The 15,949-nt window shown below is 45.7% G+C and overlaps 1 protein-coding gene across 3 annotated transcripts in view; it reads left to right on the top strand.

Moving 5' to 3' along the window:
• PLCB1 (phospholipase C beta 1) overlaps positions 1-15,949 on the top strand; it is a 345,096-nt gene that overhangs the window by 190,452 nt on the left and 138,695 nt on the right. For all 3 annotated transcript variants that reach the window (XM_059840472.1, XM_059840473.1, XM_059840474.1), the window contains exons 4-5: positions 8,611-8,751; positions 14,576-14,655. In XM_059840472.1, coding sequence (XP_059696455.1) covers positions 8,611-8,751; positions 14,576-14,655 — 221 coding nt within the window. The remainder of the gene's footprint in view (positions 1-8,610; positions 8,752-14,575; positions 14,656-15,949) is intronic.

Genomic DNA, 15,949 nt, shown 5'->3' with positions numbered 1-15,949 from the left:
TGCTTGTCCTGCAGCCTGGTGGGATTCCCACAGTGCCTCTCCTCCAGCTCAGACTTTGACAAATTCAGATAAACGAAGAGCTGATTGTGCCTCAGCCTCTGAAGTAACACTTAAATTAACTCTACACAGCAATTCCGAATGGGAAGAACAACGCATGTGAGATTTCTAGATAAGTGAAAGTGCTGTTCCAGCTATTCCTGCCCTTAGGTGCTGTGCAAGTTCCTGTAGAATTAATTTCATTTAAAGACTTTTTATAGGCTTTGCAATAGTCTCATACAGAGCAAAGAAAACGAGTTCATAAAAGTGACATGAAAATGAGATGAGTTTCTTTTCCCCACTGTCTGTTCATCTCTTCCTTTAAAATTAAATTAAAGAAAAACTCGTGGAAATTTGAGGAAGGAAAAGCAGGGAAGGGAAGTGTGTGTGTTTAAAGGTCATCTTTAAAATAATGATCCATCTGCAGCTGATAAAATTGGTAAAAAATGTTTGAGTTAGAGAACACCTAGAGGAAGGTTGTGATGGTCTAGCTGCTCAGTATTTCACCTTTTTCGAGTTGGCATCAATAGAAATGAAGATTTGCACTGTGATAAGTAAAGCTTTTTTGTGTTAATCACAACCACATCCAAAAGCACTGAAAACCACCACATTTGGTCTGATTTTACTTAGATGGTTTATACTGTCACTTGTTTTTTGTTAGAACACACAGTCTTGCAAACAATCTAAAACTCAAATACCACGAGCCTAGAAAAAAAAACATCTTGAGAAATGTGAGTGTTAGGATGGAAAATGAAAATGAAATCCAGGCTGAATATTTGCTTCATGTTCTGTCATGAGAGCATGAGAGCCCCAGGGAAGCTGGATTGGGGTCACTGAAACTGTGAGAAAGGTCAGGAAAAGAGGAATGAGGTGGCCCTGGTTTTCTCCCTGGGCTTTTCCTCAGCACGTGCAATCAATTCCCTTTGTATTTCAGACAAAATCCTGGTTTCACTGTGTTTGCCATAGATATCCTGTGGGCATCTCTCTGCCTCTGCCCCAGAACTCAGTCTGATTTTGTACTCTCAGCAGTATCTTCACCAAATCTGGCTCTGAACTACCATCAGTGAATTTGTAGTGTTGTCCCCAGTAAACTTCTGCAGCACATCTGGTACAGAAATGATGGTGTCAGTGAAAACTGGAGGTGAAAAGAGACCTGTCAGCCTGGCTGTCCAGCACATAGCTGCTCCCTCAGCCTGGTGTGGCCTGGGAGCTTCTCCAAAGGATGATTCTGTCCTCCTGGTGGGGTGGCTGGCATGGGACTGGCAGGTTGTCTGGGGGGGTGTCCCTAAGTGTTATAAAAATACTGATTTATCACCTTGGATGTTTTTAAATGACCCATGTCTTCAACATAGGTGTCACAGCAAGGCAGCATGAATTCATCCTGCATTTTCAGAGCTCACAGCTCGAATTCTGTTTGGAAATGTCTATTGCCACAGTCCTCTCTTTTCCAAAGTTCCTTTGTACAGACAGAGAGTGGCTTCCCTCTTACTCCTCTGCCAAAGAAAAATATGGATTAAGCTGGCACGTGTGCTCTCTTCCTCAAAAGCTGTATGCCACAGAAAAAGAAGTCTCTTCACTCTTGTCATAGCCTGGTCCTGGTAAACTTGCTGTATTGATGTTCTTACTTCAAGCATGGAATTGGATCAAGCTATTTTAGGAAAACCAGGCATTGTTGTGGACCAGGTGTTTCATAGAGAAGGTTAATCAGCACTGAGTGTTTGAGGTGTGGTTTATGGCACCCTGCCCTCCCTGAGAAGATCTGTGGGAAGAACAGCCCTGGGGTTTTAGTTGCATCTGAGGTATTTGGGATTGCTGCAGAGTCAGTGGATGCCTTGGATCTCCTTCCCTAGGGACTGACTAAAGCATTTCTGACTCCTTTTACCTCATGCTGTGTCATATGTCAGAAATATTCCTTGTATTAACTGAGCAGATGGTCAAATTGGGACCAGTTTCGATGAGTGAGATTATTTTTTAAAGAAACTTCCTCTTGTTATGTGCACAGGGACTTGGTTTGCACAGAAATGCTGTCTGGATGACTGGGGTGTTTAAACAAGATCCTGGCTCTGTTTCTGTGCATAGGCAGCCATGGTGATATCACACCAAATTTGGAATCCATTCTGAAACCTTAGAAAGGAGGAGAATTTATTTGCAAATATTTTGGTTATGTCTTGATCTGATACTCTTTTGTGAAATGTGTGAAGACATTTGTGTTGAAACCATACTGCAGTGTTTGTTGGGCTAATTAGATTTCTGGTTTAATGACAATGACTTTGGTAAGGATAACTTGATAGATGGAAATCCATTTAGCTCTCAAACTTCCTGTGTATTGTGTGGCATGAAAGAGAGTGTGGAGAGCACTGTTTTGAATATCTTTGATATCTTAATTGCAGTCTGTTCATTTCTCATGGCTGTCATTGAGACAGACAGACAAAATCCTGTCCCTGGGTTCTGCAGATGTGATTCCCACCCACGGACATTGAGAGGCATTGCTGGAAGATAAACTTGAGAGTTTTGACTTTGCTCTCAGCAAAGGGGAGAGAAGAAGATTTCTCTGAAGGATGAGTCTGTCAGAGCACTTGATGGGAAGCTCTTAGTGATGTGTGGCACAAAGGGAGTTTGAGCCAGCGCTGAGATCTGTGTGGGGATTGTTAGCAGTGAATTTCAGCCAGCTGAGAAGGACATTTTGTTTCTGAGGGTCAGGCTGGTGCACACACAAAGATGAGAAGCAGCTCTCAGGTATCATCATGGAGCCCAGAAGCCTGGCAGAGAAGAGCTGTGTGCTTCAGGTGCCACAGGGGGCACAAAGGAATTCTGAGAGCCTTACAAAGAAATTCCTGCCTTTAGTTGGTGTTCTGTGCTGGGCAGCTGGCACTGAGGGGTTGGGCTGGGTCACTGCAGCAGAGCTGGGGCTTGGCAGCTCAGCTGAGTGCTCAGCTGGCCACAGGGGTACGTGCTGTGATTTTAGGGGTCACCCATTCTTTCCTATGTTACTGCCCCTAAGCCAGCAACTTACCTGGGGCTTCAAGTGTTCAGAGCTGGTGTTTTGAAATCTGGGTCAGATATATGAGATACCCATGCTGTCTGTATATATGCATGGATATACATTTTTGTTGGTAAACACTCTGTGATAAGGAATTCTTGAAGACAAGACCTTGTTCTATTTGTAGAAAATCTGTGGGAGTTCTGCCTTCAATGGAGTCACAATGTAAAGCCCTAATTTAGGAAGATTCTTTGTTTAATTTAAGCCTCAAACTCCAGTGTTTCCTGGAAAAGTCTTTGCATATGTGGATAGCTTCCTTCCTCCCCTATATTCCCTCTTCTGGGATACATACTGAGCTAGAAAAATATAAATGCACTTTTGAGTGCTTGGAAATCTCACTTTGATGAGCAGAAAACTAAGATGAAAATTGTTGGTTTTGTTTTTGTTTCAAGTCTCTCCTGAAGTTGTCAGGATCCACATGCAATGATTTGGGATTGTGATAGTTACAGGTAGTGATGGAGACCATGACAGTGTCAGTGCAGGGAATTCTGAAGTACCCTATGGCAGTGTGAGATACTTTTGAGAGATTTTTGCATTGCAAATTAATATCTTCACCAAAAACTCCCAATATTTAGTTGCACACCTATTCCAGCAACCCACGGAGTTCTGATTCTCTGGATAATCACCTGGCTTGGCCATCACATTATCTGTAACCATCACACCCAGGAAAACCTTCAGCACTGGGCAGATTCCTTTCCTTTTTAAAGGGATCAGCAGCTGCTCTCTGAGATGGTGCTGCTGATGCCCTGGGGAGGCTGGCCTAGAGCAGAGAGATAAAGCAGGGATTGATTCCAAGGATCTCCTCCATGGCAGCACCAGAGCCCAGCCAGGGCTGCCCCCAAGATGACCCAAAATGGCCCCAAAATGCACGAGCGCTCCCGGGGTCTCTCCCTGGGATCAGCTCTGCTCCATTTGCACCTTGCAGTTCATTGTCCCAGCCCAGCTTTAGCCCAGGCACTCCCACCCTGCTTGTTTTTCTCTCTCCAGCCCACGGGGTTTGTGCTCCTGGGCTGAGATTTGGCTCATTTGTCCTTGGTGCCCAGCTGGAGCAGGAATTGTTCTGTCTCCCTGCTCTGTGCACAGAGCTCACCATCCCATAATATGGAGCCCAGACCCACACACTAAAGCAGCACAGAACCTGAACAATAGAAAAGCCAAACCTGAGGCAGCACTGCAGCTTTGGGAAGCATCAGTGAGCAGAGGGGGCTGGCCTGCTGCTCCCTGGTGTGCTGAAAGCAGCGTCTGGGTGCCACAGAACCTTTTCTAACCCTGTATGAAGAAGCAGAGCCTTTCCACAGGCAGATGGTGTGCTGCAGGTTTTCAGAAGAAAAAAGCAGTGGGAAGAGCTGGTGATCCTAATAAAAGATGTTTTGGCATTTGCTGTGCTGTGCAGAGCACACACTAATTGGGATTTCAGGGTTAGGACCTGCATTTCAATAACACCAGTCACAGTGGCAAGCAGGGATTGTAATGTGGCTGAGGTGCCTCTCTAAGTTTCTGTTATTCTTATGATTTCCAGTGAAAAGGAAATACAGCAGGAGCAAGTTAGGGAAGTCTGATTGAAATCTATTTTTATCCATCTGTCTACAGGACCCTGGTTTCTGACAAAAAGCCATTACTTTGCATTTGTTCATGAAAATGAAGGACTTCCATAAGCTTTTTTTTTTTTTTTTTTAATGTTTCAGGTTATATTTTTTCTCTATTCTCTCTTCATTTCCCATTGATTTAAGGTATATTTTCTTTGATAAGTTTCCCAAGACAGCAGAACCAAATAGGGAAGATTTTTTCCAATGAGCAGATAATCCTCTGACCAACCTTAGTCCCAATTTGACATGACTAATTTGATTTTTGATAGATTCTAAAGCTCTTTGTGCTGCCAACACCATCCTTATCACCTCCTCCACATTTGCCTGCTCACAAATTCCATCTCCCTCTGGGAATTTAGGCAGCACTGTCCCATCCAAACACTGATTTTCCTGACCTATTTCTGGGGCAGTCTTCAGGCACCTCCAGTCCTTGAGCTGAAGCTCCAATAGACTCCAGTGGAAGGGAAAAGCCAAGCTGATCCCTTTTGACTGCAAGAAGCAAAAGGAAACATCAAAAACTTAAAATACTGAGCTACAAAGGGAACTTGGATGAGTTATGTGGGTATTGCCAGTGGCTGCTGTTTATTGGCCATCCCATGGGTGTGTTCCCAAACTTCAGCAGCTCAGGTGTTCCAGAAGTTACTGTAATCAATATTAAATAGGTTTCATTCTTCTGAATGTCCAAAAAAAGAGCTCAGTATGTTGCTAATTAGGCCCCAGTTTAGCAAAGGACTTATCCCAAAACCCATCTGTCCACTCCTGAGCCAGTGTATGAAACACAGCCCCAACCAGCAGCAGGCTTTCCAGTGTCATTCCATAAAAATGGAATCACCAAATCAATCCCATTTCCATAAAAGAAGCTAAATTTGGTCTTGCTGCTTGGTTTGGGTTTTTTTCCCCCATGTGCTTTCCTGCCATCTCCATGGGAAAACCTGCTGGCATTTTCCAAAGGGCTTTGGTTCATAGAGCACTGAGTCTCCAAGATGTTGGGAAAGGATATTTTGCTCATCTCCTCAGCAGTGTTTGCAGCAAAGGGGTAACAAGGGAGCTGAGGAATGAGGAATGAGTGTGGGAGCTGGCAGTGGAGTTTGGTGTGAGAGAGTTTCAGATCCCAGCACCAATTATACCTAGATCATCAGCTGAGGGCAAGGTTGTCACTGACAAGTGCATCTGTCACCCCTGAAGGGCAAATACAGCCATGGCAGGGGTCAGCACGGCTGTGAGCCATGTCAGCATCAAAATTATTCTCTTGCACTGAACTTAGACATAGAAAACTTGAAAAAATACCAAAAAGCAGCTATTAAAATATGTCTTTGGGGTGTGTGGGGCCCCCAGCAGGTTGCAGAGACAGCCCAGGAATGGAGGTGTATTCCCTTCATGAACAGCTGCTGGATGGTGCTGGACAGTGCACTGCTGTCATGGACTGTGTGCTTCCAACTTTGCTAGACAAGCCTTAAACAGAGCAGAAAAATTCACATTTTAGCCATTAAACACAGCAGCCCAAAGACAACGGTCTGTCTAACTGCTTCTTGTAAAACCTGGCAAAAATCCCCTTGGATTTGGAAAACCAAACCCACACTCACATTGCTTGGTTTGCCACTTATTTGCACTTCTGAAAACCGAGCCAGTGCCAGATAACTTTGCTTTTGATGAATTTCCTTGGAAAAAGCATCTCATTGCAAATATGTTTCTTTCTTTATTCCATGGCTAAGGCCTGTCTTGGTCCAAGTGGAGTGTGATTCACCCCTGAGACATCCCCAGGCCAGGTGGAAATACAGGAGGAGGTTCTGCCCTCTTCTTTTGGTGCTCCCACTGCAGTCCATCACCCAGAGCAGAGCTGTGAGCAGCAGGCTCAGCCAGGGAGAGGGAGGGAGCAGTGGCAGTGATGGGAAGGAGGAGAGCAGATAGACAATCCCCTTCTGTCTGAGCCCAGGAAGAATGATGCTGTTCCCAGACAGGCCCTTGAGCAGAGGCATTTATCTGTCTGATTTGGGGTTGGAACGGCAGAGGGTGAAAAGGAGATGGATTCTCATCTCCCAGAGACATAAAACAAAGCTTTGAAACATCCAGCCTGTAAATAAAAGAGAAAGGAACCCATCAAGTAATGCCCCATGACTGACTTGGCAACTGCAGGGCATTTCTCCAGCTCTTCTCCAGATCTAAATGATACCATTCCTTTGTCTTTCTCCTTTGAATCCTCTGAAATCTCTGAAACACAACTACTATTTTTGTATCCCCCTCCTGTTTTTCTCTCCCGTGAAAGGCTGTGATTAACTTGTTTACCCACGAAACCATCTTTGTCTGGGAGCACAATGATATTCACAATTTACAGAGCCCTTAAATAGGATCATTCTGTCTGTTCTCCTGTAACACTTGGCATCATACCCAGTATTTAAAGAGGCTCAGCACTTATGATAGACAGCCTTGTACTTTCTTTTCAGTTTCTACCTCATGCTCCAGAAATGTTTTCCTAAATCTGGTGAAGTGTTTGATGAGCACACACACAGCTCCATTGCCTCCAAGAAGGTATGATCCCCATCAGGAGATGCCCTTTAGATTGATGTCTTGTTGGTACAGGATTTCCTGCAAGATCCATGACAAATGGCCCTTTTTTATCATCTTAACCTTGCTGTATTATATTTAATTGGTATCAGTTGGTGGAAATTTAGATACTTACTCAAAAAGTTATTAAATATGAAGAATACTACAAACAGGCAGTGCAGGGAGAGGGTTCACAGGAGAGTGAAATTCAAAGTGCAGAGCATTTATTGTGTCAGTTTTGAAATAACTTGATCTCTGCCATCCCACAGGGATTCCCTTGCTAGCCAGTTTTTAGTTTTTGTAGGAGACTGAGCAGTCTTGCCTTCTAGGAAAGCTGAGCTTTCACAGTATCCAGGCCCTTTCCAAAGGGCTGAATCCAGTCATGCAGGGCAGCTTTTCATCTGTCTCCATAAACTTCACTGTGAGGCCAAGGACCCATTTTCTTCATTTCAAACACACTGAGTGCATTTCTTGGAAATGGAGCAGCCTAATAGAAATGAGCAGAGTCACCAGATAACCTGAGGTTTTTACTCACATTTAGGTTGCCAGTGCAGCTGAGGTTCAGGCTATTAATAGCTGGTAAAATCCTTGAATGCAGCTTTCCTTCACAGAAGTGTTAGGTGGTGACTCCTCTGGCAGGCTGGAACAAGGTGCCCACGGAAGGGCTTGAGTCACCACCCCTGGAGGGGTTTGACAGACCTGTGGAGGTGGCATCTGGGGACATGGGTTAGTGGTGCCTTTGGCAGTGCAGGGGCTACAGCTGGACTCCATGCTCTTAAAGGTCTTTTCCAAGCTAAATGAGTCCATGGTTCTGTATTGGATACAAACTGGGGGGGAAAGGCTAAAAGCTAAATCTAAATGGAATATAACTAATAATTTCAATAATACATGACCTGTTGAACAAGAAGAAGGAAGAGGAGGGCAATGCCAAAATTCTGTTATTAATTTCAGAGAGTTTAAGAAAGTTAATTCCAGAAGTCTTCTTAATTCCTTAGGAAAAACTGAAGTTCTCATTTTCAGTTTCATCTAAAATCCATTGAAATCACTGCTGAGGACAGTAGCCTTTGGACAGATTGTGTTGTTTTGACAAGCAGGACAGTTTGTGTTTGCTGAACTTCTTCAGCAGAATGACTGCAAACAGGACTGTGCAGCCATCAGCTGGACAGCTCTGAGCCTGTACAGCACCAGCACAGAGCTCCAGGCTTTGGAGGATTTACAGCACTGATTTCCTTTTCATCCTGGGCTCACAGCTTCAAGTATTTTAATGAGCCATTAACCAGACCAGAACCAGCTTCAAATGCTTAGAACGGCACAGATGTTCCAAGTGGGAGTGTTGGCAGTTCCTGCACCTCTTTCAGTGCAGTGCAGTTGCAGCAGTGTTTAACCCTTTGGTGGCTGTCCCTGCAGGACCCGAAGCTGCGCGAGCTGCTGGACGCCGGGAGCGCGGGAGGCCGCCTGGAGAGCCGGATGATCACCGTGGTGTACGGGCCAGACCTGGTCAACATCTCCTACCTGAACCTGGTGGCATTCCAGGATGACATAGCAAAGGTAACACACCGGGCAGGTGAAGGTCTGTCACAGCAAATGCTTTGGAGGGAGTGTGCCCAGATAGGGATAGCTGAGCTGGAAGTGGGAGTTGGCCTGAGATGAAGCACAGTTCAACTCTGGAGCTGGGCCACTCAGTTCCCAAGAAGAAATGTGCAATCTTTTTTTGGTTTGTGGTTTTTTTTTTTTCCCAAGGAGTTTATTCAGCAAGATTTATGCCCCTGGTAAGTGTGCTGGTGTTCAGAACGTTGCTTGTAAAGCCCAAATAATCACAGTAGAAGCAGTGTTACATACAAATTTTAGCTCAGGAATGAGGTGTTACACTCTGGCTCCCCAAACACACATCAATATTTCAGTAGCAGCATCACATTTTGCCTGCTGAGAGCCCTTGATAAGGCTTGTAGTCAATATAATTTTCTTAGAAAAGTATTTTTTTCTGTGCAGGTCCATCAGTTTCCTCTGTCCAACCCACAACATAAAACTACACTTAGCACATTTGGGTTTGGATTTCTTCCTTCTTCTTCTTCCAATTTCTCTACAATTCAATCCTGTTTAATGAAGTGGGAACTTTTGCTTTATCTATTTCCAAGAGACATCCCAAAGCTGCTCCTCTCCCCACTTCCACTGGTGTGGGCTCTGCTCCCAGCCTCCAGCCATCCCCACCCAGAACACTTTCCAGAGGGCATTTTTACATCCTGGCCTTCACCAGATTGTGTGAAAAGAGCTTCTCTGCAGCCTGCTGGGATTTAACAACAGCAAGGGATTATTTTATCACCTCACAGCAACAGGGATTGTTAGGCCAGGTGCAAAAAGGTCCTAGGATGAAAGCCTTCAGGGAGGAGGGGGCATTTCTGCTTGCCAAATTCCCATTTCTGCTAATCTTCTTTAGCCAGTTGGCAAAACCACGATTTCCAGTTTTCCCTTGACACAGAAGAATAGAGACAGAAGGAGTTGGTGGTGGTCCACGAAGAGCTGAGAGGGAAGTGCTGTTCTTAGGCTTGAAAATGCAGAGCTCTACAGGGTGAGAAATCTTAACACAGCAGAAATGAAAGCAATTGAAATAACTCTTCAGGAGAAAAAAAGGAGCTATGCTTACGAAGGAAAATGAAAAGGTATGCTAAAGCTTTACCAGCAGAAATTGCTGTCCCTTATCAAGGAGCAGGGAAAGCCACCCAAATCAGAAGCTTATGTCCTTCTCTTTCACTTTCCTGTCTAGCCAGCAGGCAGTGAGCCATAATCTATTGGCTAAAACAGCACAGAAATTGGTATTTTAGGGCTGTTTTCTCTTTGATAATGGAACCTTAAAGTGGATAAAATCATATTTTGTGAAAGCTTGGCTGCTCTAAATCTTGACTAACTCCTGCCATCTGAGTAACTAAGAATCTGAGTCTTCCTTTTTATTTGTAAATGCAATAGAGGAAATAAATTAATATTTGATCAGTTGGGCACTGTGGCCTGAGGATGCAATATTTAAGGCATTGCAGATGAGCTGTGTGTGCTTTGAGGCCATGTTAAATATCCTGATTGTTCGAATCAAAACAGTTTTGATCACTGTTGAACACATCTAAAAAATCCTCCCTTTTTAACCTGTTTACCAACTTGATATGAAGCAGAACACAGAATTTGGTCTCTGCTGTCTCTGAGCCCCATGCAGGGAGTCAGAGAAAGTGTAATAAATGAGCTCCTCAGGCACAAGCCATCTCTCAGGGAGCTCTGGGGAGGAATGTCAGAACAAGGCCCTTGCAAATGTTGACCCTTCTGATGTTCCAGGGAAAGCAAGTGCCAACAGAAATCCCTCCCACCTTGCCTTTTCAGTGCAGGAATAGTTTTTTGTTAACCCTTCATTTGTGACACCTTGTTTTTCAAGTCGTGTGGCAAGTGTTGACCAGCCCTCCCTTAAGGAGAAAGGCCAAGTAAACTGCAGTGGTCTTAAAGAGGCAGTTCAGGTCATTCCATCAGAGGATTTTCTCCCTTTGCAGAGGGCTGCCTTTTCTGCTACAACCTCTGCTATCACATCCACTGGCAAGTTATGGGAAAAGGAGGAAAAGGCAAGTCTTGGATTATTCACCGTGCCTCAGGTGCAATAAATAGAAATGTCAGTGTGCTGGTTTTTTTGTTCCTTCGGGGAAAAGTAGCTGATGTTTAAAGCACATCAGTGATGAGAGACAAAGAGTGATCTTGATCAAAGAATGCAGCTTGAAATTCATTAGGTCTAAAGGGCAGGCAGGAAGGTGTGTCCTGGTGGGGAGAGAAGCAGCACTGAGAGAGCCCTCACTTGTTTTCATCTGACAGTGCCTGTCTGGGGTAGCAGTTCTTTGTGAGCATCCACAGATTGCTGCAGAAGCAGCAGAGTTTATTCTCAAACCCTGTTCTGAGCAAATGCTCCTTTTCTCTGTCTCCACTCCCAACATGAAGAAGTCCAGCCCATCAACCTCTGGCTGCTCCCAAAGCAGTTCCCTCTCTTCCCAAATCCAGCAGATTCAGAAGGGAGCATCTCCTTGTTCCCACCTCTTTTCTCAGGCTCTCTTTGGTGCCTCTCATGGCAGCTCTGTTCTTTCTGCACTGCCAATCCTGGCCCTGTCCAGAGCCCCCCCAGGAAATCTCTTGCTCCTTGGTTTGATGAGCTTTGGGTAAAATGCATCACTCAGAGCTGATGAATTCCTCCATAAGTAAAATGATGTCATCAGGGATGATTCACAAGTCATGCTTCACTATCCTTTCCAGCATACATCTTTATTTTTCTAGCTTCCCCAGTGTATGTAAGAGCTTGAACAGTAGAATAAAATAAATTCCATCCATTTGATATGGTTTTTTTTAAAAATGAAATTCTGAAAGTGTAGAATTTCAGCAGCTTGCTTTGTTAACCTCCCACCAGAAAGAAACGTGTGAGGAACATTGCCTTCACACGTAGTCAGGCCTGATTTGAAGGAAGAGTTTTCAAGGCTCTGTGCTGCCTTTTCTTATGAAAAAGGTCTCTTCTCTTCTGTTGCACTGAATGCCTGATGGTAGGTACCCTGATGCATGCAGAGGAGGAGAGGTTACTGCACTGAGCAGCACATTTCCAAAGGAGCTGCTGCTCGTGTGCTACCTGCCAAAGCACTGAGCAGCTGCATCACTCGTCAGCCGAGTTCACAGGACTGGCACAAGATGAACTGGCAGGGCAGGACACAGCCAGGAGGGGACCAAGTGCAGGAAGCTCTCTCTTATCACAATGGATGTGGCTTGCTTGGAGTTGAAGATCAGAAGGCCTTCTGCTCCCATGAGGGCTCAGTGCTGGGTGCTGGCACTGCTGCAGCCCTTTTTTGTTTCAAAAAGCCCAGATTTCTGTTTTCCTGTTGTATCACATCTGTGCAGAGGCTGCAGCACCCGTGGCACTCTGGAGGCTGCTGTAACCTCCCCACAGCTGGCTGTTTGCTCTCCACACAGAGCAGCCCTCCATCCCTTGGAGTGCTCCCCCCGAGCTCTGCCTGCTGGAATTGCTGCTGTGGGCTTGGGTGTGGGCTCTGCTCTCTGCCCTGCAGCAAACCCAAGGAAATGGAGCCCTTTGGTTGCTGAAGCAGCAAGGCACACCTTGGCCCAAGCATCTCTCTGTTTTTGAGCTCTGTCCTCAGTGCTGTTGTTCCCCCTCCTGCCAGGGGCTGAGGTCAGTGGCTGCAGAGCTGGTGTGACCCCTGGCAGATTCTCTGATTTTGGCTTTCTGGCTGTGCCTCTGGGGTGGCTGCACCCTAAAGGGGGACAGACAATGAGCAAGTGTTGCTTGTGCCCTGGTTAGGAATGGCTCAGCCTGCAGGTGGCCCTCAGAGTGCCTGGCAAGAGTGCTGGGGTTGCTTTGGAGAGCCAGGAGAAGCCAGCAGAGGAACAGAAAGGAACGAGTGGCAAGAGTGCTTATTTAATAATGTGTGTGACAGGCACATAATGAGTGAGTTCCCCTCACATTCCTGTCAGCCAGAGCTCGGACAAAGGGAAGGAAGAGCTGGGGCTGTGGGATGCTCTTGAAGTGCCCTACTTCTGTTTCACATAAAATATTTCAGCTTCAAGCCCAGCAGAAGCAGCAAGATGAAAACAGTGCATCAAGGTCTGTTAAAAGCCAGCGTATTTTCGATTTCCAGCTAGTATTTTGTGTTGCTGTTAGTCTCTGTGGCCATTAGTGTCACAGGGAGAAGTCTGAGCAGCTATTATTAGTGCCTAAACAAAGCAGTGTTTACAAGATGAGCCTATTTTGAGCCTGGAAAAATGAGTTGCCAAGAAGAAAAACAGATGCTGCACTTAATATGCTCTCTGTTCCAGGACTCACAGCAAAGCAGTTGTGTTGCTAACAAGCCTGACTCCTCCTCCTCTGCTTTCTCACACCCCTGATTTTTTCAAACTAGACCTAAGAAGGAAAAACAATGAAAGAAGAATGGCACAAGAAAGTGGAGGGAGGACTGAGCTGCACTGATTTGCCTCCAGAACAAGTCTGTGTCTGAGGGAAGAAGGTTTCTCTGGAGAAACAGCAGCCACAGGAGAGGTGTTCTCTCTCTTGCTGAGGGGTGAGGTGTGAATGGGATGGGCTCCAGGACCCGAGAGCTGGAGGACATCAAAGGCCACTAAAGGCCTGGGCATGCAGGCAGCCTTATCCTTGGCAGCACAGGTGGGAGACCAGTTTCAGGAACAAGGTCTGATAATGTCAGGGGAAAAACCTTAGCATATAAAAAAGATGGAAAACACCCCCAGCTTCTCAAATCAATCACCTGGCCATGTGGAAAAATGAGGCTTTTTGGGTAAAACAGGCTCTAAGCTCCAAAGTGACACAGGAACATTTGCTTCAGTGGAAGTCAATGACTCTTCCCATCCCTATCCATTTTTGTCAGAATGGAATCCTCCTTTTCTTATATATATTGTTTTTATTTTTTTTTTCTGAAGAAAAAGAAAGACCAAGGAGAAGGGAATATTTCCCAAAGAGCGTGGCAGTGGGAATTTTGGATTTGGACTGTTATGAAAGGAAACATAACTTTAGTTTGGAACAGAACTCCGAAAGCTTTGTCAACTAAAACAGAAAAAAATCACATTGTTTGCAAAGGCACTGCTTGTTTTCTTCCCTTTCTTTCACTGGGGTGAAACAAAGCCAATCCAAAACCACAGTTGTGATGAAAAAGGTTTGCAATTAAAGGTTGTGAATAAGCACCAAGTTAGAAAGGAAAAACACACTGAAGCTGTCAATGCAAAGCTGTGGGAGAGACCTGCAAGGGAGGAGAGCAGCACAAACTCTGGGAGTGTAAAATTCAGTTGACAATCATGGTTCAGCCCTGCTGGGAACCTGGGAAAGGTCAGGGAGGCAAGGGAAGGCCTGGAGCAATGTGGAGCAGCCTGCTCTAGGGGAAGGTGTCCACGTGGGTCCTCCTGGACATCCCTTCCAACCCAAACCATTCCATGACTCTGTAGCATTTCTTCCCTACACCAAGAAGAGGGGAAAATATTTAGTGAGGGATAGGACCACAGTGTGAGGATGTGCAGTCAGGGAGAAAGAGTTCTTTGGAGCTGCATCTTCCTTGCACATCAGAGTAATTGAAATGTACTCCTGTGTATTTCTGCTGCTTGGGGAGTTTTTAAGCTTGTTTCTATTTGGATAGAGCCAGGACTTCAGTTTGTAACAGTCTTCTTTTTTTTTTTTTTTTTTTTAGCATGAGGAAAAGAGGTCTCCCAGATGAGGAGGGAAGATGTAATTGGAAAAATCAAGTTCAGGCTTTAATTAGGCCCTTATCTTCAGAGCATAATTTCCAAAGATATGTTGCATTGTGTCAGTAAACATCTAAAGTGAGCCTCATTTATTCACTTTTTCTCTTCACAGGAATGGTCAGATGAAGTGTTCAGTTTGGCAACAAATTTGTTGGCCCAGAACATGTCAAGGGACGCGTTTCTGGAGAAGGCGTAAGTGGCCCTGGCTGTCACCCTCAGGGAGCTGCTCCTCCTCTGCATCATTTCCCTCCAGCTTCTCACTCACCTTGGCATCTCTTGTTTCTGCTCTGGTGCCTTCTGTAAACACGGCTCCTGGTTCCTGTGGTTCTAAAAGCCTGTCATCTAAACAAAAACCCTTTTTAGGGTTCTCCTGGCAGACTGTTAAATCATTGCAGACAAAGTCAGAATTGAATGTTCTCTGCCCCTTGTCCACTTGTAGCTTCAGCTGTAGGCTGAAGGTCTGCATTGAAAAAGAAGGAATATTCTGGACTGACCTGGTTTGTTTTCCTTTTTGTCTTTTATTGATAGCAAAACAAAAAAGAGAAATGCCAGCAGTCCCTTTTCCTCAGTCAGATCTCTGGTTCCCATGTGATCCGGAGAGAATTCATCCCTGTGCATTGCTTGGCAGAGTGGGCAGATGCTGAGTTGCTTTCCATGAAGCAGGAAAGCTGTTTGTGAGAAGGTCTGGGGTGAAATACACCCCTGAAAGGGAAGAGGGCTAACCCTGACAACAGCAATTCTCAGCTGTTGAGGCAGTTTTGTGGAAATCAGAGCTTTGAGAACAGCGTGGCAAAGCCTGCCAGGAAGTGCTGGTTGAACTGGGATACCCACTGGCCTTTTGGGCTTCTAAAAGAGGGGCTGCACCTCCCCAGCCTGTGAGTTAGCTGCTTAAAGTCAGCTTAGTGTCACCCCCAAACACCTTTCCCTGCTCACAGCCAGGGGCTCAGTCCAGCTAAATACTAACCTTACCTTCCTGAAACCTTCCTCCCTCCAAATTAACCTCCCCTTTCCCTGCACTTTCTGAGGCTACTTCCATTAGCTGCAGGCAGAGTCAGAATGTTCCAGAGTGCTGAACTTTAATCCCACAGAGCCCCAGGTGCCTGCTGTGGCAAGGAGGGGTGTGCATCTGTGGGTTGCCCCCCATGCTGTTTGCTGGGGTGCAGCTGCAGTGCACAGGAATTCTGGAGGCAGCTCTGAAGGGTGGCTGTTGCTGCAACTGCAGCCTTGTGGCTGATGTGGTGTGTTGGGGCAGCAGGGATGTTCTAGGCAGACACAATCCCACCTGGATGGGAACATTTAACATTCCCTGTTGGCCCTGCCTGCTGGCAGTGCCCACCTGAGCTGGTGACTTCCTTCAGCTCCACAGGCTGGAGATGGGTTTGGAGGGGGGTTTGGTTCTACAATTCCCTGGCCCTGACATCCCCAGGTGCCCAGTGGGCTCTGCTGACAGCTCTGCAGTGGGGAGGGCTGGGGCTGTACCTAATGG

Source organism: Haemorhous mexicanus, chromosome 3 (assembly GCF_027477595.1).
Source record: "Haemorhous mexicanus isolate bHaeMex1 chromosome 3, bHaeMex1.pri, whole genome shotgun sequence".
In the NCBI taxonomy this organism is placed as follows: Eukaryota; Metazoa; Chordata; class Aves; order Passeriformes; family Fringillidae; genus Haemorhous; species Haemorhous mexicanus.
This window is presented reverse-complemented; position numbering and strand designations above follow the sequence as displayed.